At 39.0% G+C, this 24549-nt stretch overlaps 1 protein-coding gene across 1 annotated transcript in view; it reads right to left on the bottom strand.

Moving 5' to 3' along the window:
• ARMC8 (armadillo repeat containing 8) overlaps positions 1–24549 on the bottom strand; it is a gene marked incomplete at its 5' end in the record, with an annotated part of 36114 nt that overhangs the window by 5278 nt on the left and 6287 nt on the right. The window contains 11 exons of the mRNA XM_009706166.1: positions 1747–1842; positions 3618–3767; positions 4243–4335; positions 6478–6564; positions 9061–9142; positions 9440–9522; positions 10946–11041; positions 13645–13845; positions 18448–18508; positions 22162–22252; positions 22339–22414. Of these exons, the coding sequence (XP_009704468.1) occupies positions 1747–1842; positions 3618–3767; positions 4243–4335; positions 6478–6564; positions 9061–9142; positions 9440–9522; positions 10946–11041; positions 13645–13845; positions 18448–18508; positions 22162–22252; positions 22339–22414 (1116 nt within the window). The remainder of the gene's footprint in view (positions 1–1746; positions 1843–3617; positions 3768–4242; positions 4336–6477; positions 6565–9060; positions 9143–9439; positions 9523–10945; positions 11042–13644; positions 13846–18447; positions 18509–22161; positions 22253–22338; positions 22415–24549) is intronic.

Below are 24549 nucleotides of genomic sequence, written 5' to 3'. Positions count from 1 at the left end.
GAACCTAACTATCTCTTCTGGACACGCAGGGATGACTACATGAGGACATGGGAGAATGATCAGCACTTGTACAATGCCTGTGTCTAAGCTGCACTGCATTCATGTCAGCAGTTGCAGAGATTTATTACTTCCAGGCTGCTAATTACATAGTGATGAGCCAGTCAGCGATAGAGATAAGCACTGTCCTGCCAGAAGCAGGATCTCTAGAAGTAGCTAGACCCCTCTGGGATCATCGAGCCCAACCTTTGCCCTAACACCACCATGTCAGCCAGGGTCTAGCTGACATGGTGGTGTTAGGGCAAAGGTTGGGCTCGATGATCCCAGAGGTCTGTTCCAACGTCACAGATTCTGTGATTCTGTGTAGTACGGGCTCTTGTGTGCAGATAGGCAGTCCTGGAGGTATGACTTGATTCTGAAATAAAAGCAAGCTGCTGATCTCACCACAGGGACAAAATGCTCTGTGTATAAAGGCTCCAAACCCTAAAGGTTATATTCAACCCTAGTCTACTAGCCATTTCCAAGACTATTTCTCAGGTACACTGATTCTCCTCCAAAACAATTCGGAGAGGCCTGGCAAGGTAAATAACCTTCTATTGCAATGAAGGCCATTCCTGTCACTAGAGCTTTATCAGGAAGAACTATTTAGAAAGACACAATTGGTTAATCTTCAGCTTTTTCAGAATCATGGTATCACTAAACTTCCTATCTATTAAGAGTCTTTCAGTGTGGTTTTTTGCTAATTTTGCACTTAAATAGCCATAAAGGGCACATCTGCCTTCAGCCCATTCTTCATTGAGCAGAGATTTAAATCAGTCTGGATTTAGCTGTATTTTTACACTCATTTGCCATGCTGCTTGCTACCAATATCCACCCTAAGACAAAGCAATCCTCTGGAACCTCCCACAGGTTCCCACTGCCCCCATTCTTCATCACCACATGCCCTGTACAAGGAAGAAACAGGGTTCTCCAATTGACCATCTTGTCTGTCACAAGAGTTAACCAGCCAAATCCTGCCCATCTATCCGCTTACTTTCGCTTTAGCATCCCTGCAGTAGGTTATGCAGGCCTCCTTACACTACCACCCAGCCAGGGATACTTTTCCGTACTGGCCATCTTCTCTTTCCTTTTGCCTTTCCTCTTGCATATTGCTTTTCTTAAGTTTTAACTTGTCAGGGCACGTTCCCTTCTCACTTTTTTCCGGGCTACACCAGCATGTTCTCATCCCTGCTAGTGCCCCTCCGCCTCTAAACACCACTGGCTCCCGCAGGCACCCAAGAAAAGCAGTTACCGTATCTCCCAGCAGAACATGTACTACTGCCAGTAAGGCTGGCGATGACGGTATTCTTCATCACTGACTGCTCCAATGGCTGCTATAGGAGCAAATAACCATGATGCTTTCTCCAGTGTGAAATACTGGCTTCCTTCTCTTCCCTTGTTCCTACTGTCCCTCTTCTGCCATGCAATTGCCTTAGATTTAATTCCTCTGCTCTCACATACAGTGCCCTCCTCTTTACCAAACTTACATTTAAAAAAAACATTCTGAATTCAATTCACACACATTTATAATAATCCATTAGAAAGAACAGCATCATTGTAGTTCCTAAAGTTATTAATCTGACACATCTCAGTAAAATATTCACAGCACATCATAATCCCAAACAAAAATGACGTGTTGAAAAGAATGAGCATTCTTAGCTGTTTCCTACATTTTGTTCTTCCAAGACAACATGAAAGAAAATAGGGTACCTGCTCTTTGACTTCTATATTGTGCTCCCCTTCCAGAATGAGGGTCACTGCTTGCATGATTTGCTTCCCATGAGTGCTCATTATATGGTCTATGTGCTGCCAAAGCAATGATGAAATACAGTCAGCGTAACTTTCCAGACAAAGAAGGGGCATTCCTACTTGAATTACTCTAAAGAGTAGCAACATTGCCCAAAGACCCTAGCTCCTAGCAAGGTCTCCCAAAACCAAGAACTTATCACAGCAGAAACACTTCATAATATTCCTCTTCATCTGAAGCCTGGTCTTGTTTGAGAGAGCATATTATGGGCCTTGGTTCTGATTTCACTGTAACCTGCAGAAAAGATACTGGTTTCCCAGCTGCATGGAGGCCAGTCTGAAGGCTGAATCCTGTTGGACCCAAGCTCTAAGTATGATGCTGCAGTTAGAAAGAACCACTTCTCTTCTGGTAACAGGGGGCTATCAGAGAGGGGTAAGAAAATTGAAGTTTCTTATCTGGTATTTGCTACTCTTACTGGAACACTGTGACCAGGTCCGATATCCACATTCCAAAAGTCTGAGAGCGTTCAGAGAAATAAGCCATATACACGACTTATTGTCTAGGACAACTGTCTCCAGCTAAGAGACTTACAGGTAAAAACATCATTTGATCCCAGACTATGAACACCTACAGTAGAATAAAATTGATCATTAGAAGTAACAGAAAAAGACGAAACTACATCTACTGGATTAACTGATACCAAAACAAGAGTGACAGCAAACAGCCACCAGAGTTTACCAGCACATGGCACACTACAATTTTTTAAGACGTTACAGATTCTTGTAGGACTTCTTGAAACTGCTAATAACGAGACTTCAATTCGAAAGCTGCTGGATGAGTTACTCTGGAGTGAGTTTTGGGTAGAGAATGAGAATGGTTGGTTCTGGCTCTAAAACATACTACAGAAAGTAGGTGAAGCTGCAACGTAATTTCATATGAAGAACACCTTGAGTGATAATGAGACTCTGCTGTCAAGAGCTCAGGGTGAATTTAATGAATGACTGGTTACTAAATATCTTTTCACATTAAGACAGAGCTAATTTTCTATGAAGCTTATTGAGACTCAACGAGTACAAATATCAGAAGATTTTTTGAGTGACCTTTTTATGGTAGAAACACAATACGTGATAAATGCACAGTAGAGGCTTCGTGGTTTTTTTCCCCCACAAAAATGTTGGCTTGCCAAATGTTTGCTGCATGTTTTCCCTCTGTTCTTCACAGGGGATTACCCCTTTCTTTTCCTCCACCAATATCTCTTTCTCCCTGTCAAAAACAATTCATGGGCTTACATTTTCAAACCATTTTATTTCAGTGTGTAAAATGAATGTATGCATTTTGTAAGTGCACAGTCCCACAGTCAAATTCAAAAAGCCAGTACTATCTATATAGTTGGATAAGAACAGAAATATTTCAGGTCTCAAGAAAGAAGAAACACAGGTATCCTTAAGATATGTACCTCTCCACACATTGACTCAACAGCGCAACCCTCTTATTGTTGGCCTGGACAAGTTTGACAGAAAGACTGTTAGGAAAATAATTTTGCTGAAAGCTAAATGCAATGGAATTGAACATTAAATGTAACCGTCTGCTCTGTATTTGATAATAATTACAAAGTTTCAGTGGATGTAGAGAATTCTTTCAAATGTTTTATTACACTGATTTGTACATTTGGCTACAGATACTTGGATAAATCCAAAGGCCTCAGTTATAGCAATGTATCAAACATTAATCTTAAACAGAAAAATAACTTGTCTTACAAAAAAGATTAAGAATTAATTTGTATTGTCTGCATGTTTGATCAGCTTTCAGCAGGTCTGTTTACAGCTCTACTTACTGGGCGAGTAGATAGAAGATTCCTGAGCAGTCCCAAAGTTTTCATCAGAACATTTACATCGGAATCAGAAAGCAACTGGAATAACTGCTCTGTACTCAGACCTCGTAAGATGTCTGATTTGATCTTCTGTTCTGCTTGAAATGCCACATTCTGAAAGAGACAGATTTTTTTTTTTTGCTTGATTTTTCACCTTAAACTTGGACTTTGACTCCTTTAGTAGGCTATTACCTGCAAGCATATATCCTGCATATATTAATCTTGCAAAGGTTACAATTTATGAGGAATTGCTACACAATGAATTAAACTTCCACACAGTCTTACATCTGACCAGGTTATTACCTGCTTTTATTTGTCCCCTAACATGCTACTGACAGTATTTAACTGTTTCCCTGAATGATCTTGGCAACCAAACTGGTATTGGAACTGAAGAGTTTATTTTACTTTATGGGCTAACTGATGAAGTGTTCCAGGCTGATATCGTTTTCCTTCTGTAGTTAGGCGGAAAGACAACCCAGATTTCAGCTATGTTATTTTCAATAAAAACTAATGAGTTCTTTAAGTCACATTCACAAACTTTTTCAGAAGCAAAATCACAAGTGGTATTTCATCAGTGTGTTCTACTTACCATTAAAGCCCAAATGCCGTTCACTCGCAAGGCAAGATTTTCACTCTGTGTTAAACTACATAAGAGTTCTATGGCTCCTGATTCTAAAATAGGCTAAAATGGAGGAAAAAAAAACAAAACCAAAAATCACAACTTTAAAACACTAGACTAATTAGACATATACACAAATGCAAACATAATACAAAAAACCTCTTGCTTATATCTTATTCTTGAATTCACAACATGTCCAGTCCACTCAGACGAACTGGCCAAGTCACATCCTATATTCATGAGCATTAAAAGGTTCTTTTTTTATGAAAACACTTGCATCAAGATGGCGTTACTCTCATGTGTATCCATGTATGTGTACACATGTATATGCACAGCCATACACATGTGTTTGTATAGACATATTATGTATAGACACACACATACTGCTGTGATACTATACACACACCTGCCACACTCACACAAGCCAATAGGTTTTTCCCAACAATTTTCAGCTTGGGACTGCTCTCCAAAAACAGTCTTCCTTGAACAATCACATCTTTTTGGGTATCAAGTGGGATGTATGTGACTGTTTAAAAGAGGTCAAGGACAATGAAAGCTACTTGGTATCTCTCTTGACATTGATCTTTGTGTTTAGTATCAGACCAAACTAAAATCCAACAGAAAAACTTTAGCATAATAAAGAAAACTGGAGACTGCTCTTGATGATCACATTGAAATGCAAAACCTTGTAGTATTGCATTGTTAAATAACAGGAAAAATATCAATACATGAACCTTTTCTTTCAAACTGATTAACATAATGAAATTCAAGTTTGGAACAACTGTTTTCAACCTGAACCAAATTTGGAGTACTAATTTTATCTAAGACCTGAGGAGCTCATTCGCTAGATGGATTCATCCAGTGACTTATGCTGCTCAAGTCTGTAGGGTGTGTTCCTTTCTTCCAGAAGTTACTGCTTCAAAAGCAGGGAATAAATGAACATATCTGAGTTTCTGGGAAGTTGTGAGTTTAACCTCCTTAAGAGCTGAACTCATCAGAAAACAGGAATGTGTGGAAAAGGCTCATCTCAGTGAAGAGCAGCAAGACCGTAGCAGAACCAGGCAGCAGCAGTTTCTGCCAGAGTTCACCTGGTCCCAGGCACTTACTGCCAGTGATTTCGCCACAGGCCTGGTAGCTGACTGGCTGCCAGGGACTTCTCCACAGCCACAGCAGGTGGGAGACATTCCAAAATTGGATTTGATTCAGCTCTTTTACAGAGTAAAATACAGATCCACTGCAGCTTCGTTTATTTACTTAAGTGACTAGTAGTTTACAGCCAATTTTCAAAATACTATGTAGGAAAAAAGGTGATATGTCAAATAAAGATTAGATGATTTATAGCTGCTTTCAAATCTAACATTTCTCAATAATCTTTCATTTTGCACAAGCAGTATTTTCTTTTAGCAATGATGTTTTTTACATGAACTAAGTGTCCTGACAGAAAATTCAGTATTTCAATCCAATTTGAAGTGGAAACACTACACTGACTGTGACCTGCAGTATGAACAAGAAAGCCCATGGGCCAGTGAACTGTGCTTGCCATTATTTCAGTTAATGTTCTGTCTCACAGACATGACTAAAACCACCAAAATAAACTGATCAAACCAAGGTAATCCAAAGTGCCCTGTAGGAGCCCACACATACGACAATCTTGCAAATGTTTTCTGTAATTAAGAAATATTTAAGACTTGGGGAATTGTTCTGTTGCTATGAAGTATTGATATGTATGTATGATCTGTATGGAGCACAGACATTGCAGAACTCAAGAACAGATATCCTGTTTCGTTCATTCACAAACAGTAAAATCCACAAGACTCAACTAATGTCAGCATTTTCAAGATTACAGCAGTAATTCTCTAAGATGATGGATCATACTGCCAATTATCAGTTTGTTTTCTTCTTGCTTTTGAATATTTTAGATAATAGCATTTTAGAAGTAAAAAACTCCAAAATTTCATGTCTACTTCTTTTCTTTAGAGATTATATTTAACTATTCAACCATATTTAACTGTAGCAGCACTGTAAAGAGACAATTGTTTGGTTTTTTTTATTCACAAGCTATCAGTGATACAGTCTGCCTGACTTTACAGCTCTATAATGCTTGACAAGCAGTGGCTACCAATTAAGATACCTTTATGCTTATTCAACCATTGTATAATGAGACTTTTGTCTATTACCTCTTCTTGCTTCTGGATAAATACTAACCTCCTTGCTTGGAGAGAATTCCAGAAGAAGATTGCATAGCGTGGAAGATGCTACTACGAGGATTTCATTTGGAGCATTCTGTAAAACCTGCAGTCACAAACGGGAGAGTGAGGAATCTCCGTTAACTAGGAGGATAAGGGAAGGATCATTTTGAAATGGAATACCTGTAACTATGCTGCACTTTGATATTCCATACTTTAGGAGATGCTTTGATGCTAGCAGTGCAGATCCAGACAGTGCTCATTCAACTCAATGTGATGATACACATTACACGACAAGCTGGAGCAACGCAAAGTTACTTCACGGAAGTCAGATTTGAGAGCCGTCAGGTCCAATTTAAAAGAAACCAGTGGGAACAGATCCCCCCTCTGCAAAGCACACGTGTGCTGGCAGTTGTAATTTAGCTCTGCAACCATTCTCTCAACAGAGTGCAGGCTGTGTCCTGCAGTGCACCTTAGTGTTGTGGTTTACAGAAAAATGGAGGAAGCTTCAGGAGGAACCTCCTCAACACTTCTGTACCTCGTGGAAAGCACAATACAGCAAATTTCCTCATGACCATCCTTTCAGAAAGGCAAGTAGCCTGGAACAAGTTATACTGTCTCTTATCTGTGCTGGGATCTCCACTGGGACCAATACATGCCATTCTTAAACAGAGTATCTCCCTTGCATGTTCTGGGAAAACTCAGTGAGGAAATAGGCATGGAGGACACAACTGCTCCTCCAGCAGAGAAAGGGGGAATGGAGGGGTCGATCAGTCCCGCCTTCTGTTTCAGAGCAGCGAGCAAACCTCAAACATTAATGATTACTGCATTTACAGCGGCGTGCACTAAAATACATATACGCAAGTCCTATAATTTTAGGCATCATTCTTCCATGGCTTACACAGCCCTACATGCTAGGGGAGAGAGAAAGGACTTACATAGTTGTTATTAATCTAGACTGAAAATTAATTTATCTTTATTTAAGATTATTTTTATTTTTCTATTAAGAATAATTCTTGACCTTTTGGAATGAACATACAAGTTTCTAACTTCAGCTCATTTAATACAAATCAAAATTAACAACTGCCAGCAGCTGCTTTTACATAGTTTTCTGACATCTACATTTCTTTTTTTCACGCGGCTCTCCTTTTATGCTAGTTGTGCTTCTTCAAGCAATCCTGTCATTTTTGTGTTTTACATTTATAAAGGTTTGATATTTTCACATTTGGCCTTTCACAAATTCTTAAAATATTCAAACCATTCCCTCCAAACCCCTTCAGGTGACGATCATGAGTCTTGAATCATAGGATTATTATGCTATAGTGATAGCACGAAACTTGCATGAACAAATCTCCCTTGACCTCTCAATAAGCCTAACAAATTAGACATCCATGGATTAGTATCACAACTCACACACCCAATCCAGGGATGAATGCTTAACTTGTAGTAAGTGTATACTGTCAGAAAATAATTTTTGCATCATTTCTATCATGAAACTGTAGAAAAAAGTAGGCCCATACTTTAGGGCCCCTAATTCATGCAAGCAACATAAGAGACTGAGAAAGTTTCTTGGCCCACAGCCAACAAGATGGCCAGAGAGTGTAGGATAACTAGTGAGTCAAGTTTTCTTAACTGCGTAACTTGTGAGAACTAGAATATAAGCAGAACAGAGAAAGTCAGGCCTGAACAAAATGTCACTGAGTAGTACGCCCAACAAGCATCTCTCTTGTATTGAAATATCACTAGAAATAACTGAAGGATCTCTTAATCCTTTGCTTCCTTCCAGGCTCTTGAGTGAAGCTTTGGAAAGTCAGCTCATGTAACTGCCTCGTTTTCAGGCTCATCTGTTCTTTTTTGCAGACAACACTTTCTCTGGTCTGGCTATTTTACTTCTGAATAGAAAGTCAAGCTCACTTCAGGTGATTCTTTTGGTGATTTTCAATACTGCCCAAGCTTTCAGGTTTCTTGCTAGCAGACTGACTGTTTCCCATTTTCAAGGTCTAAAAGATGCTGAAACTGAGAAACTGGTTTATTTATCTGCACCTAATGACAGTCACATTACAGGATGAGAGATGATATATACCTTACACACTTTGATCTCAGTTAATCTTGTGGATAATTGCATTACATTAAAATGTATCTTTTTAAAGATCTTGCTGAGCTCTTTGGCTTTCACAATCTGCAATGGGACCTAGAAGGTAGAGAATTGCAGGAGAAAACACAGATCTAAATTCTCTTGTAGGGCTTATAGACCAAGCCTGAACCGTGCCATCTAGTCTCAGCCTGAAATTAAAGTAGATACACTTCGCCTAGTGCCCTATGTCAACATCAGGGATAACTTAGCTTCATTCACTGATCACAAAAAAAACAACCAAAAGGAAACAAAAAACCAACCAAAAATGAAGACTGAACCACAGTCTTCTCTGCTGCTGCTTGGCTTTTGTTGATTTATGACTCGCTTATGAGAAGGACATGGAATTTTGATTGCCAGGTAATTTCCATTACGATTCTACAGAAAGGCATGTAAATTGAACAGATACCATATCCTCCTTTAATCAAACAGAACACTTCAGTAGTTGAGACTTGACTTTTCTTTACTTACCTTCATTAAAGGTTTCCATACAGCATGATCCTGAAAACTTGTCCTGAGCTGCTGTACAGAACGGGACAAACTGTGCAAACATCTATAGCAGAAAAGAAACATTCACTGTGAAACATACCCACACACATGTACACTACTGTAATATATACATTGCTTCTACACAAAGATTCAGCTTAGAATTCGGTAAGTAGTAGAGTGTAAATAGCAAAAAGAAAATATTGGACCAGTGCAGGATAACTCCCCGCCTCCCTCAATAAATTTTCCAACCAGTAGAAATTACTTCAGATTAGCTTTTGAAAAATTAGCAGAAATTCCAACACGTGCAGCATCACACGTTGACAAGACAAAAGCATTTGTATGAGTCAGAAAAGCCTCCTACCTGACTGCAGCTAATCGCACCTTGATACTAGATTCAGACAAGCCATTAACAATACGGTCCATCATATTTTCAGTCTCAATGATCTGGAGTAAAAAGGAATTAATGTTATATGAATAAAGTAATATGAGCGTTTATAGGTTGTTTTTTTTATCTGCAACATGTTAAGTATTGCATATAGAAACTGTAACTAAAAACAGCAAGCCACATTCTCTTCCCAGATTAAGTGGCAAGTAGTGTGTATCTGCATAGAGTTCAGAAAAAACACCTATGTTCTATGCTCCACTATTGCTTTCAAAATGATTTTATTAATCATCAAGGAACAAGAGAGTTATATATGAATTACGCTTAATGTCATATTAAAACAAAAGAGAGCATGTGTGAGTGCACACGATATATACAAACTACAGATTAGAGACACATTGTAGAGCTATCTAGAAATAAATACCTAGTTCATCTGCCATATTTAGACATGGCCAGCACAAGCATTTAAGACTAGGATAAAAGGGAGTTAATACCAAGATGAAAGATGGCTTTTGTATAATAAATCATCTTTGTCACGTACACACCCACCACTTACTAGAAACAATGCTTTGATATGTAAAAGAAGGATCCTTACTATTAACTAAAGTAGTTTATCCTGCAACAAAAGAGAAGTTTATGGGTTTGAATTCAGGAGATCCTGAATGGTTCTCCACTGATCAATCTTCCTGCTAGTTACCTTCTCAACACTGTGTTTCCCCACCTCCTCCCTGTCCATTTCTTTCTTCCTTCTGTTTTTCGCCTTTCACCAGCAAATAAACTCAGAAAATTCTCCTGCCTCCTGCACTTGCCACATTCGACATAGCAACTCTGTGCTTAATTTAAAAAAAATGTCGCTTTTGATCATTCATTGTTTAATTTCCCTCCACTCTCCACATGTAATTTTTTATCCATATGAATGCTCCAATCATCCAATCTCTTTCCTGTGATGTCTGAATAGAGTTTGTTCTCCTTCACACCACTTGCTTTGTTATGACAGAGCAAGCCCCCTTGGTCACTTCAGATTCATGGAACAAATTTTGACTTTGTTTCCCAGTGTGATTAGACTTCTGAGGGTTTATTTTCGAAAAATCCCATTTGTTTTATAATAGGATACATGACAACAGAGGTATATCCTGTCCCTCAGAATGTAGGTTTCAGAAATTACTCATATGCCACAACAATATTCCTTATGAGTAGCAAGGACCACAACATGTTGAAAGACAACTTATTGAGAGAATCTAGTCAAGATGTTTACATAAACAAACTTCACTCTTGTTACAGCAAATTTTTGTTCAAATCCCACGCAAAGACAATGTCATCTGAAAGTTTATATTAACATAACATAAAGAAAGCCTTCTCATTTCAACCTATTTACATCACAATGAAAAAAAAAGGGGTCTGGAAGGGTGCAAATTCTTGCACTGCCTTTCGGCATAACTTTCAGCTACATCTTTGCCTGATTGCTGACATTTTTCACAGGCTTACCTTTTTTCGGATATCTTCATCATTTGCTCCCAGGGAAGCATAGAGCTTGAAAGCAGCCTGGCGCAGCTCATGGGCGTGCTTCAAATCATGGTCAAGCTATTTAAATAAAGCGCAGATATTAAATTTAGACACTAAAAAGTTACAGGTGTGATATTCTTATTTGTTGTAAACTACTGCTTATCTACTGAGGTTTTCTGTACCACACCAAGGTCAGCCAGAAACACAAATGAACTGTTGTTCCATTAGCTGATGTCCACATTTACCAAGTGAATACAAGAACTGAAGTCAAGAATATGGTTAATTTCCCGGTTGAGTTACAGGTAAGTCAACTTAAACAATTTGAGGCCAAAATGCTTCTATAAAGTTACAACTCTATCCAGACCATATTCAAGCAAAACCTGTTCTTACCTACCCAACAGAAACTTACACGAACAAGCCAGGAGAACTGAAAAAATTGGGAGAGAATCAAAGGAAGTTTTATCAAGAGAACTGAGGCAAAAGCAGGAACCAAAGCCAGTCTCTAAATCACAGGACCTGCATCTTAAGGTGGAGGTTAACTTCCGACTTCTGCTGTAAAGCCAACACAGCAAGGTGCAAGCTACCTAGGAGGTTTCTGGAAGGTAACTTCTTAACACAGATTCTAGAGGGGCGAATTACGGTGATGCACCACTGGACAGGCTGCTCACAAATCAGGAAAATGTGCTTGGGGATATGATAATTAATGGGAGCACTAGCTATAGGGATCGTAAAATAGTGGTGGTCAAGTTCCTGAGAGGTCTGAGAAAAGCACAGAGCAGAGAGCCTTGACTTCAGGAGAGCAGACCTGGAGGAGCAGACAGGGTGTACCCTGCCGTGTTCAGCCAGGAGAAGAGAAAGCTGAGTGGAGACCTAAGAGCCGCCCTCCAATACCTACAAGGAGAAGGTGAAGCCAAACTCTTTATGGAGGTGCACAGCAAGAGAAGGAAAGACAATAGTCAAATCGAAACAGGAGAGGTTCTTACTGGATATAAGAAAGAAAGAAAAAATTCACTAGTAGGACAGTCAAACTTTGGAACAGATTGCTCAGAGAGGTTTAATTTCCATTCTTAGCAGTTTTCAAGAGCCAACTGGAAAAAGCCTCGAGCAACCTCTTCTAAGCTCAGCACTGACCCTGCTTTGAACAGAAAATTAAGACTTTCAGACCTCCTCACGTTCTTTCTAATGAAAATGATTCTATGACTCTGCCCTCAAAACTCTGTACCAAGGGGTTCCACAAAACAACGCAATATTTAAAGTTTACACAAAATGCCAGAGAAATGCTAGTATTAAGCAGCAAAGCACTGAAATAAAAGAACTGTCAAAAATTAAGCTGTATGAGTAATTCTCTCTGGTGCAGCTATATTAGAGCAGAATGTATTGTATCATTGTTTAAAATATTTTAAACAGACAAGTCATCTGTTTGGTAGAGTCCTCACTCACATAGTTTTTACCTTACAGAGTGTAATTCAAAGCATTCTTTACAAAGTAAGCACCCTGGCTTCCCAGCTGACTGTTTTTACAGACTTTCTGAACACTCAAAGCAGTGTCATAATATTTATAATTGCCCCACTCATATTTGGAACCTGATAATATTTTTGATGCTACAGCCAACATCCATTACTCCCCAATCAGCTGCTAAACTTCCTTCTGTTTATTTAGTTTTATAATGCAACTAATTTTTTTATATTTAATTTGCCTTTTTACATAGAATTCAAGGCAACTCTATACGTAGAATCAATCCCATTCTATAGAAGTCTGAGAAGTGAGTCTACCTCTTGGGCTAGTTTCAGAGAAAAAACAAGGCTCTGTAATCCTCTTTTTTTGGGTACTTTCTAAAAAAAAAAAAAATCATACTCAGTAAGCAGGGAAGGGAATAGGCAATGGATATTTCCCTATGCAGAATATCAAAACCAATCTTGCTTCTGAGGTTGATTGATCCACTAGTGCTTTGATTGATCCACTAGTGCTTTGGCAAGTGTATGCAAATCTGTAAAAAAAAGTTCACAGATGAGAACTCCTAGTACAACACTTAAGAAATTAAGTCTCCAAGGTATATCTGGTCTCTGTTTATCTAACCTCTTGCAAGTACAGATAACTCACAATATGAAATGCTACATGACATCCACATGTTTTTCTGCTTTAGCAGAACAGAACTGTCTCTGAACTTAACATTTTTCACAAACTTGACCCAAGAATTGAAATCTCTCTCATCACATGGACTATTATCTCTTACGAAGCTGAAATGGACTGGCTCCTGAAGTAAGTCTTTTAAACTCTGCAAAGGAGAAACACGACAGATGTCTCAGTCTGGTACTTCATTGCTCCCTCTGGAAAATGTATAAAACTCATATGGTGAAGCTGTATTAAACTACCCATAGCCCATCTCTCTACCTTTGACACAGAAGAATGGCAGCATCCTTCTTACAGGATGGGGCGTCCAGATACACAACAATTTTAGTCTGGATAATACGGGCTCCAGAAAAAGCAGTGAGCAAGCAAAGACTTTGGGACTACATGCATTAGGAGGAATCAAGTCCTACTGGACCTCTGGTCACCTTTCTGCTGAGGAACTCAGACAGAAGATTTAAAGAGAATAAAAAAAAAAAGTATGCTGAGCCCATTTATTATTGGTTCAGTTTTGCACATTTTTCAAAGCTTCAGAACTGGGTAAGGAAACATACCCTCTTGATATCAGTGATTGCACTCACTGAGCTGGGATACTTGAAGTAGTCAGCAAGCATGACAATGAGGTGGTCGGTAATGCTGGCAATTCTCTGGAGCTCCACATCTGTTTCAATCAAATAGGCCAGTGTTTCTGCTCCTTCTACTCGCTCCTCCAGCAGTCTTTCCTTACTACACATTCGAACCAAACACGGCAGAGTCTGAAAAGTTAAAAAAAACCCACCACAAAACCAAAAAACAACCACCATCATTTAGTGCAGGTACGTTCATAAAGAAGCTCACAACCCCCCCCCCCCCCTAAAAAGAAGCCTCCCCCCCCCCCCCCCCCCCGCCCAGCTATCCTAGAGCAATTCTCAACAATGTTCTTTAGATCGGTACCTTCAGACAAAAGGATTTTAGTGGTTTTAAAGACTACACACACAAAGAAATTGTTCAGGCATTACTAAGTATACAATAGGCTACTTTCAACCAACTTCTCATGCAGCCAAAATTAGTCTGTATGAACGCAATGTTTAGAAGTGACCATAGTCAAAGTTTCCCAAAGCTAAAAAAAAAACCGCACCACAAAAAAACCACAACACACCAACAAAAAACCCAAAACCCTCAAGAGTTCATATTTGCACAGGTTTATTCTTACTACACACAAGAACCAAAAGTACCCAAGCTGCTCTCAAGAAGTACTTGACCCTTCTTGCCTTTTTGCGAAGTAGGACTGACCAAGGACACTGCAGTCAAAAGTAATCTCAGGGCTTCCTTGACCCACACTGGCTGCTAGGAGTAGCAGTGAAGGGAGGACTACTCCTAAGCAGTATATTTGGTCAACCAGAAACTTGGAAGTCCACTTGGAATCCAGGTCCATTCTGCCTTACCCTGACATATCCTCCTACCTTAGTTACACTCACATGGCAACATTTTTGTCATACCTTCTCTACTTTAAACATTAAAAACAATAAAACCTCTCTTTACCTGAAGCTCAATGAAAAGCACTTAACCCTGGAAAGACCAGTTCTCCAATGGTTGGGACTCTGTTAACTCAAGCCTCACCAAACAGAAGTATGAAAATGGATGAGGAATAATATCAAGGTTTTTGCTTGTGTAACTCAACTGACTTCAACAGAATTGCACTAGTCGAAAACATTTCTCAGAGTTATGCTTTTGGGGGACTTGAAATAACATTTATCCATTGACTGTTCAAATGAATAAATAGATAAATAAATCTCCACTCCACAGGTAAGGAAGCAGAGTTACAGGACTTCTCTACTTTTATTTAAAAAGTAGATGTTACCACAAGGATTACCATTTAGGTTGTGATTCTTGCATCTAACCCAGTAGACCAAAGCACATCGTCTCTGAATATCTGTCACTTAAGACATCAGATAAGACTTTCAGCCTGAACAGTTGAAAACTGGTTTTAATAGCACAGACGCACCTAAGAACCTTCTGCTTCCTTAGGAAGTTTGCCAGAACTCTTTAAAAAAAGACGACCGCTGCTGAGTGTTCGTAAACTTAAGCAGCCCTCAGAAATTACCTCGTTCCAACAGTAAGATTTCTAGGGCCCTCTGCAAGTTTGTTCCAAGTTTACTTTAAAAGCCTTCAGGCATTTAATTATTACTATACTTTTTAATCTGTAGAATTCAGAACTGCACCATAATGATCAAATATCATCAGTTTCAATTACCAAGCTGGCATAAGCTATATTAAAAACTGTGGCTAGCATAAATAAAATCATGAAAGCTGAACATAAATTTTCCAAAAAAATTACATTCAGGTTGACTAAGAAAGAAAAGTGTGGAATTACATGTCTAAATCAAAGATAACGTACTTCTCAATTCTTTCCAAGGTCAAATGGCCTGAAATGAGTTATTTCTTGGAATTCAAGGGCTAGACATTAAGTCACTGGCTGCAAGCACCCAAGAAACACAAATCTCACACTTTTCAACTTTCGGCAATTCCATCTGTTTAAAATTAAACGAGAATCAAGAATTCCAAAGGACACATTTTACCTGTTCCATTAGACCTACAGGTCAGTACAACATAATTAATGCAGAGGAGTAGGGGACTGTATTAGAGGTATAAGATGAAGAGCCACAAAGCACACCTGATCGTTTCTGGCCAGTAGATAAAAGTCTGAAAATAGACTGTAAAGATGGAATACTTAATTCGTATGGTATCGCTGGGGTGCATCAGGGTTATCTAGACAGTCACTTTTGTTATTAGGATTCCAGAGAAATAACTTCCATTCCAATCAAATCCATTATTGATCATCCTCCCCTGCCTTCTCCCCACCCCAACTGATTTTATTTTTTCACGTGTTACAGGCCAACCCACTGCTCAGACTGAGTAACGAAAATAAATCAAAACCATTTGGGAAACACACATCCCTGACTGTCTTCCAAATTAAGAAAGTTTGATAGCAAAGGGTCAAAGTTCTCTTCAGTAACTTCTGAAAACTAAAGGGGGCATCGCTTTGTTTTAGTTCACCAGAGCTCACACAATTTGTGACTGGATTTACCACAGACTGAGACAGTGTGTTATCTTAAAACTATGAGCTCCTGGAGTGACCCCAGAAGAAAAGAAGAAATTACCCGAGCTGTCTGAACAAGAAGCCAAGGTTCTGTGCCTTCTTTCTCTCCTCACTCTTTCATCTACTCTCAAGTATTACAACAAATTTTAGTCCACAGCTTAAAACATTTATTTGCACTGAAGCAGTTTCCATGAGAAAGAAAGTGCTCCTATTGCTGTGGGCTGGCAAGCAAATCCCTTCATAATTGTTTGAAAGGACTGCAGTTATCCGCTTGGCCCACGTGGCAGAGCGTGCGTGGCTCCACACAGACAGTTAGCAGCCAGCTATCAGCAATAACCTGCCTTTGCCTACAGCAGTAGTCCCCTGTTTCTTCTCCTCAGGGCAGGATAGTTCTGGAACCCACACGTCCTGAGCAGGACATAGCCCAGGGCTGAGCAGACAGTGGGGGATTTCTTGAGCAAAAAAAATTGCAAAACAAGAATGAGGTTTACAGGAGTGCAATAGGTTGAGAGCACGGAACTGTAGCCCTCAGTTTGCAGATATAAGGAGAAAGAAGATAGATGAGGGAATTGGAGTCTCAATTTGGAAAAAAGCTAAGCAGGAGAAGGATGCAGCATGGCTTCCTCAGTTGCTGTAAAACCAGACGCCTCTGCAGAACAGTTGCCACTATCAACACTGGAATGAACTGCATTTTGGACTTGCTTGTGTACAAAGTGAGGTGGGATGGGCCTTTGTCTCAGCTAGCATAAGAATTTTTCATTTGTCATTACTTGGAATGATGGATACCAAAATCCCACTAACAAAAGCTGTAGATACGGCAGACTCTACTGCCACGGATACTGAAAGGTATGAATATGCTTTCTTACTGCAGTATCTTACATACAACCTAATCTTTCCCGAGCATTACCAAAGAGGAGGACTTGAAGGGAAAGCTCTTGACACTGCTGATAGTTTTCCAGTTTAAAACGTGAGCTTGCAGGAGCCATCAGGGGTTTGCACCAGAACACAAGATACTAATCAGTAGCCTTTGGTGGTGAGTATTTGATACTTTAAGCAGTACACAGAGTTATCTGCAGTGCCACGGACTTGCTGCACACTCTATGGTCACACATACACTTAGTAGTTGTCTGTTCACAACAGAATGTGAACACCACAGAGGGGCCTTTACAGCCAAAGACAAAGAAATCCTGTAAAAAGTTACTGGGTTTCAGATCACACACACCACCAAATCCTGACAACGACTGCTTTGCTGATTCGACCCTTCACTTGCTACACTCATTCCAAGAGCATGTGTGATCTTCTCCATCTCAGTACAGGGGCACATATGGGGGGAAAAAAAAAAAGTTTTCAGGCATTTAAACTGCATTTCCTTAAGTCTGAAGTATGTGTTATTCTCTGGAATGAAAGATGCTAAAAACATACTAAAAGTTTTGAAGTCTACCAGACTGCTACAGTAATTATCAAAGAAAGCAAACATGTTTTCTTATTGCAATACTACAGTAATACTTCAATATCTCACAGAGAAACAAGTAGTGTTAGTATTATGTGATATCTGACTGATATGATTGCTCATCAACAGCTTTTTTCTTTTTTTTCCTTTTGACTATCTATAGAAGAAAGAGATTAAGAAAGATATTACATTCCTATGGTATTTAATTAAGTTTCCTTTACTGAATTTCCTTATAAAGTCACACGCAGTACAAAACCCAAGTCCAGTATTTCAGCATGACAGTTTCTTTTTTTTAGTAACAAATTTCCCTAGCCAAAATATGAAGCAGACAAATGTACAAAAAATGTACAAACAACATTGTGAAACCTCAGAAATCATCTGCTCGTAACAGACTCCATGTATAGATTGTGCAAGCATTCTGACTACAGCCTTGTGAGATAATCTATTGAAAGACAAACCAGCGTCTTGTTCATATACAGAGACCGAGGCAGTAACGTTGTTTCCATGTTACTTACAAATGGTTACTGAAATTATTACAAACCTCAAATGGATCCCTGTCAAACTCTGGGATATTTATTCCTGGATATTGACCTTTCAGTATGATTCTTTATTTAAAACTTCTTTAAAAAGCCATGTGACTATAAATGCTTAAGGACACAAAGGGAAACTCGGGAACTAATTTTTTTCAATTAAAAAAATCAGGAGAACTTGATGCTTTGAAATCTTCAGTGTAACAGATTTTGTGTTACTTTTTATATGACCAAATAAAACCAGGATAGCCCTACCTGAGAAAAATATTCTATACAGAAAACTGTTTAACCAGCTCACCTTAAGAACGATGCAAGAATCATCTGTCCGTATTGCTCCAGCTCTGCACATGGAAGTAAGGCTGTAACAACATAATAAAACATACATTCACCTATCACTGGGTTTTATGCACCTAAGACGTTGCAGGACCACCAACTGTACTAATGAAATGTATTCCCCTTTGTTCTACCATTCATTTAAATACATCTGTGCTTACTAGACTTGGGCACACGAACCAACTACTACAGGTGTACTTTTAAGCAGATTTCTAGTATAGGACGTCGTGCTGGAACATCGATAAACACATGTACCACACACTGGTCAAAAAAGGTCTAACCATCAAACTCAATTGATCCACAGACCTCTTTTACCAACAAAAAAAACCCCAAATGAACAACTTACATTAAGATAAAGGAGCAATACATATAGACTCATCCTTTGCTGTACACAGCATGGGCAAGCACTTAAAACAAGCAGGAGAGAATCACTATAGAGTTGGTAGTCTGACAGCTTAGTCAGACACCATTCAACCTTTGCATTAGCCTAGCAGATGCGGTACTGTTGTGATGCTTGTCCACAGGCACGTCTTAACACTCCGCTGGAATAAGAATGAACTCTAAGTCTCTGACACTGAGCCAAACCTTTATCAGACAACAACTTAGCAGGTATGACAATGCCAAGGTCTCAATCCACAAATTTGACACACAACATCAGACAAATGCATAAATTGCTTTGTTAATTTACCTGTACATGTGCTCCAAGCTACCAGAAATGCAAAGTCGTTCACCCACCAATAAAAGTGTTTTATATTTAAGTGGTTTATACTTTTTACCTACTCTGCTACAAGGAAGTGGAATGCAGCTGGAGGATAACTGCTCTGCATTCAGTGCAGGAGCAGCCAAGTACCTTTTGGTTTAGCTTTTGAACTAAGCCATTGTAACTGGCCTTTATCATGCCACAGTTGAGGTTAAAAAAAAAACAACAATTGAATTTCAGTAAAGCTGACTTAAAACCAACATGTTTCAACACTCAGTTGGGCGGGTTAAAAGTGTACATAGGGTAAATTATAATTGCTCAGCTAAGGAGCAGTAATATGCTAACATACTGTAACCATATTGCATTTCACTGCATTCCTGAGCTCCTTCCAAGTGCCTAAAAAGAGTTCTTTCACCTCTTAGAAGGTAACATCACTGATCCTTTTCCAAACACCTACCGGTGACAGACATAGCTAAAATCCTGTAATTGGAAGTCTTTTTATATATTATTTCTCAGAAGATAAAAGATAAGACTTGACTGTTAGCATAGAGACCATTTTATAAACTTTTACTGTCCAAGTCTTGCAGTTGAGAGCAGGAAATACTCATTTTCACACCCGAACAATCAGGAGGAAAGCACTCGTCTTGCAGTTGCCATTTCATCCAGATAGATCCTATTTGCCAGACAAAGTAGCTCTACTTCAAACACGAAATAAGTTAAAGTATTTTTACTTCAGGTAAAAAAGGCTTGGCCTGGCTGGAAGCAATGCCAGTAATTTTAGTAGAAAAGGTTACTGCTCCACTTGTAGCTGCAAATCATTCTCCAAAGAGGCTTACTGCTCTTCCCTCTGTGCCAACACTGCTGCTCAGGTGAAGGATCTTTACTCCATTTCAGCCAAGAGGTATTAACTTGGGTCCTCCAGGTCTTCTTCAATTGTTGAAAACCAAAGGAAACTTCTTAAGACAGCCTTGTACGTCAGTCCGGATTCAAACAAAAATTTAACAAAAGGCTTCACAAATGCATTAAAAAAATCCCTTCTACATCCACCTTCCAAGGACTCTACTAATAAATCAGAGAGGAACTGTACATTAACGACCAAAACCAGCAAGGCAGCAGTGAAGTCTAATTTAGAAGCAGGAAAAAAGAGGACCTGTGACAATTTCACCTAATACTCTTATTAGAAAAAAAGAAGAGAGACAGTCTATCTTGGAGGGGATCAAGTAGGGAATGGACTTACAGAAGAAAAGCCAGTAGGTCTTTGCAAGCCCCTAGGACTGTCACGAAACTGAGGCCTTGAGTGCCCTACTAAGAAGGATGAGCGCCTGTGGACTAATTAGAAACTCAATCTGAACTCAAGATACTGGTTTGACTTCCATTTTCCTGCAATGTTGTTGTTTTTTTTTTTTTTTCCTCCTCTTTTCACCACATCATTTTCTTCCATGCTTTCAAAGGTCCACTTAAGCCAAAGTACCGCAAAGCAACAGCAAAACATAGGATTGTCTACCCAACTCCTTCCAATTTGAAGCAGATCAGTAAAGAACATCAATAGACCTGAGAGCATTCATCTCAGAACAAGAAGACAGTCCAGAGTCAGAACATTCTTTTAACTCCAATCTGCCTTCATGACTACCAACTGCTTTATATCTTGAGATCAGTGAAAAAAATAATTTCTAATACTTATTATCTATGTATTCTCTGACTTCTCAAAGAAACATGTGAATTAAACAGAACTGAGAGTGCTACACTGCAGTTAATTTAAACTTGCCTTCTTCACGAAGAGCCACCTAACAAAACCAGTAAAACCAGACTGCATAGACCAATTGTGGTTGGAAGAGAGCGTAGAAAGTCCCCAGATGGACCTCTCACATGGAGTGGGATTACCTAAGACTCCCCCCACACACACACTTCTTTATAACTGCTTTCATGAATGGGTTAAGTCATCACAACTTGGCAACATTACAAAAGAGGCCATGCTACCTACTCCATTTGTTCCTCACCCAGGCTCTCAAGACCTTGCACTGTGACAAGTGTCAGTGAAATTGTTTGGTGAACTGAATCAGAGAACTCACTGATCCAGGTCAAAAATAAGCAATCAAAGACTAAAAAATAATCAAACAATACATCACGGACCAAACTCTTGAGTTATGTTTAATTTTAGTAGTTTATAGTGATGGGTAATTTTATCTCTAACTCCCTGAAGTAATTTATTCCATTATCAACACAACAAAAGGAAAAGGGTCTTAAAGGGAGTCAATTCCCAGCTTATGCAGCGAGTATAACCCTAGTGTCGCTGTTAGGGAACTTGGTCACGTTTTGTCACACAGCAGGAAGTCATTATGGGTACACACACAGAGAAATGTGCCCACACCAGAAGGGAAAGTTTGATTTAAACTGTAAAATTAATTAATAACATTAATTCTGCTGTATGAGCACATGAAGCTTAAACAATAATCTATTTTAATTAAAACAGTTGGGAAGAGGGACTAGCTCTGCTCTCTCATCGTCTTAGTGCGTACAGTTCTCAACATACCACAGCCTCAGTCACCTGAGTGAGTCCTCTGAACAGTGGTGCAACAAGGAGATTAACCTGTACTACATGATGATGATATTTCAGTACGATACTCTGTAAGGACATACAATTGACCATAGCCTATTAAACGTAAAACTTATCATAAAATCCAAGCTACTTGTGAAAACTGCAGTCCACCTTATCAAAATCCGTATGTCTGAATACACGCTCCTGACAACTGCTGCCCAGCAACATTTTTTCCTGTTTATGTACAGCAAAGACTGAAAGTTATGCTATAAAGATTATTAGGTGAGAACCACTTCTTCAAGGATTTAGATAACACAAATAATACCTATAATTATTCCTAAGATCTTAGATCACACATGACTTTGCAACAAGCAAGAAGGGAACAGTTAAAAAGTAAGTATTAAATTGCATACTATTTCATTCTAATTCCCAACGAAAATTACCATTTGGCTGATGTGAGCTGCATTTCAATAGGCTTGTCCCTTTGTAACATCTTCACAAAAATTTGCGGTAACAATTCTCCATCAACTGACACTGCAAGTAATAAAAGAGAACTCCAGGTAATTCTAATTCAGTCAATCAAACGAGTGCCAAATAAGCAACAGCAGCATTACACTTACCATTTACAAGAGTCATTGATACCTGTGGGTTTTCAAAGGCTAGAACCGAGAAGCATTTCAATGCTTGCATTCGAACCTGGGTAAAAACATAATATATATGAAGTATAAACATAAATGCTAACTTCAAAGCAAAATTGGTCTATACTGCTGTATAGACTTGTTGAAGTGATTCTAGACTAATCTTAAAACAAATATATACTGTAAGTTTTACTGCCACTACACAGCCTCAGGTATCACCTGCACAAAAAGGATTCACAAATGTCTTCATGCTGGATCTTCGTACTACTCCAGTCCAAAGCCATGTCTTGGTTTAATCAAACAATGTTTCCCGGCTGCCTAGTCATGCCAGGCTATGAAGTCTTTATAACTTCTTTTTTGACACAGGGAAGACCAACCATTACCATCTTCCCAGATGAACAATCTAATTTAGTTCAGGTATTAGGTCTTTGACTTCACCTTCTACAGTTGCACATATTTAAACTGTGCCCATGTCTTTCCATGTTTCTGTTACCACACTCTCAGTGTGAAAACAAAGCAAAAGGAACAAGATTTTGACCTAAAGAATCCCATCACTGGAGAAAGCACTTCTTGCAAGTTAGGTTTACGTCCATCCCACCCCCCTCAACAAAAAGTCAATGGAAGTCCAAAGGTAAATAACAACAGCAAAGACAATCAAACTTCTGTGCGTTAATTTTATAATATCTAATCACAGTCATGGTAAGATCTCATCAGTAGCAGTGAGGTTGTACTCAGGAGGAATGGACAGCAGGCTACCTGGCTTCAGAACAGAAGCCTTGTTTGACAACACTTCCATTTACTTTTCAGACAATCTAATGAATACAGTGAATGCTTCTAAGCAACAGGAAGCAGAGACTGTGTACTAAAAAAGCACTGAAAAAAATCAAACCCACAGCTCAAGAGCTGTATTCCTGCCAGAAGGAAGTCAGGGGCAGGGGGCAAAGGTTCTGATGAGAACAACTGAAGTCTAGCTGGAAGTTAACTATTTTATATAATATTGCTCTATTAAAGATACTAAAATTACTATGATGACTACTTTCTTTGCTAGCAACATCTACTTCAGGGCAATTAGTTCAGTAGTTACATGAGAAAGAGGGAACACAAGCATTTGGAAAAATATGTAAATACGGTCTTGAAACCATTATTTGTAATGCCGCTGTAAAAGCTGTAGTCCCTTTGTGTGAGACGTCTCACCAGTGGTTAAGCTGCACGCTTCTAATGATACAGCACGTGGGAAAAGACACTCATAGCATCAGCTGGCAATGCAACAATCCCAAAATCAAAGGAAAAGAGTTTCTTGAAAAATAATAGGCAATTCTCTTGGTAGACCTAAACAAACTCTGCTCATGGGGACTGAAATCCCATTTTGAGGGTTTCTGCTGTTTAATGATGTGGTCCTATTGCCTGAATCATCTGAGATACCTTGCTGGCCTTTACTGTAAGTATTGAAAAATAGGCAAAGCTTTTAAATGACATCTTTTCCTATTAAGTTCTTATTTGGCTGAATATTAAGAAACTAGATAGAGAGATATGAGAATGAGATGGCTTGTATCATACAAAAACGTATCGATGACATTAGAATTCTCAGAATGGCTAATTACTGCAGAACACTAAGAGAGAAGCTAAGACCACAATGAAGTTGCTAATCCCAGGAGTATTAACAGAGGAAAGCGTATGAAGAGCAGTTCAGTATGTACACCCGGAATTTAAAGGCCTGATCAACCTAGTAAATAGAGAATACATGTTTTAAGTAAGGTAGGACTAAATATATACACATATTATAATGCAATGCTGCATGTATCTTGTTGGTGAAAGACCAACTTGAAAACTTTACCTTGCCCCGATTTCTTTATTTTAAAGCAGCTCTTTGAAAAAATTAGGGAAGGTTCAAAGCTATTAGAAGAGGTTCCAAGACAAACATAGCTTAGAAAATTCACCTTAGGATACAGGGTAAAAAAAGGTCAGCTAATGGGAGAAAGAGCAAAATGTTTCCTGATCATGGTGACAACTAATTAGTACAGAAAGACAGAAAACAGAAGTTTATCAGTCTCACTAACAAAATATTGAAGACTGCATACTTCCTACTGGCTTTATAAAAAAACCCCCAAACTCCAAAACCAAACAGAAAGTGCCACACATGAGATTAACAAGCCCGTGGAGCAGAGCACCAAATTTCCCTGCACTTGAAATTGT

Source organism: Cariama cristata, unplaced genomic scaffold, assembly GCF_000690535.1.
Source record: "Cariama cristata isolate BGI_N322 unplaced genomic scaffold, ASM69053v1 scaffold19108, whole genome shotgun sequence".
Lineage (NCBI taxonomy): Eukaryota > Metazoa > Chordata > Aves > Cariamiformes > Cariamidae > Cariama > Cariama cristata.
Note: the sequence above shows the minus strand (reverse complement) of the source record. Positions and strands in the feature narration are given on the sequence as shown.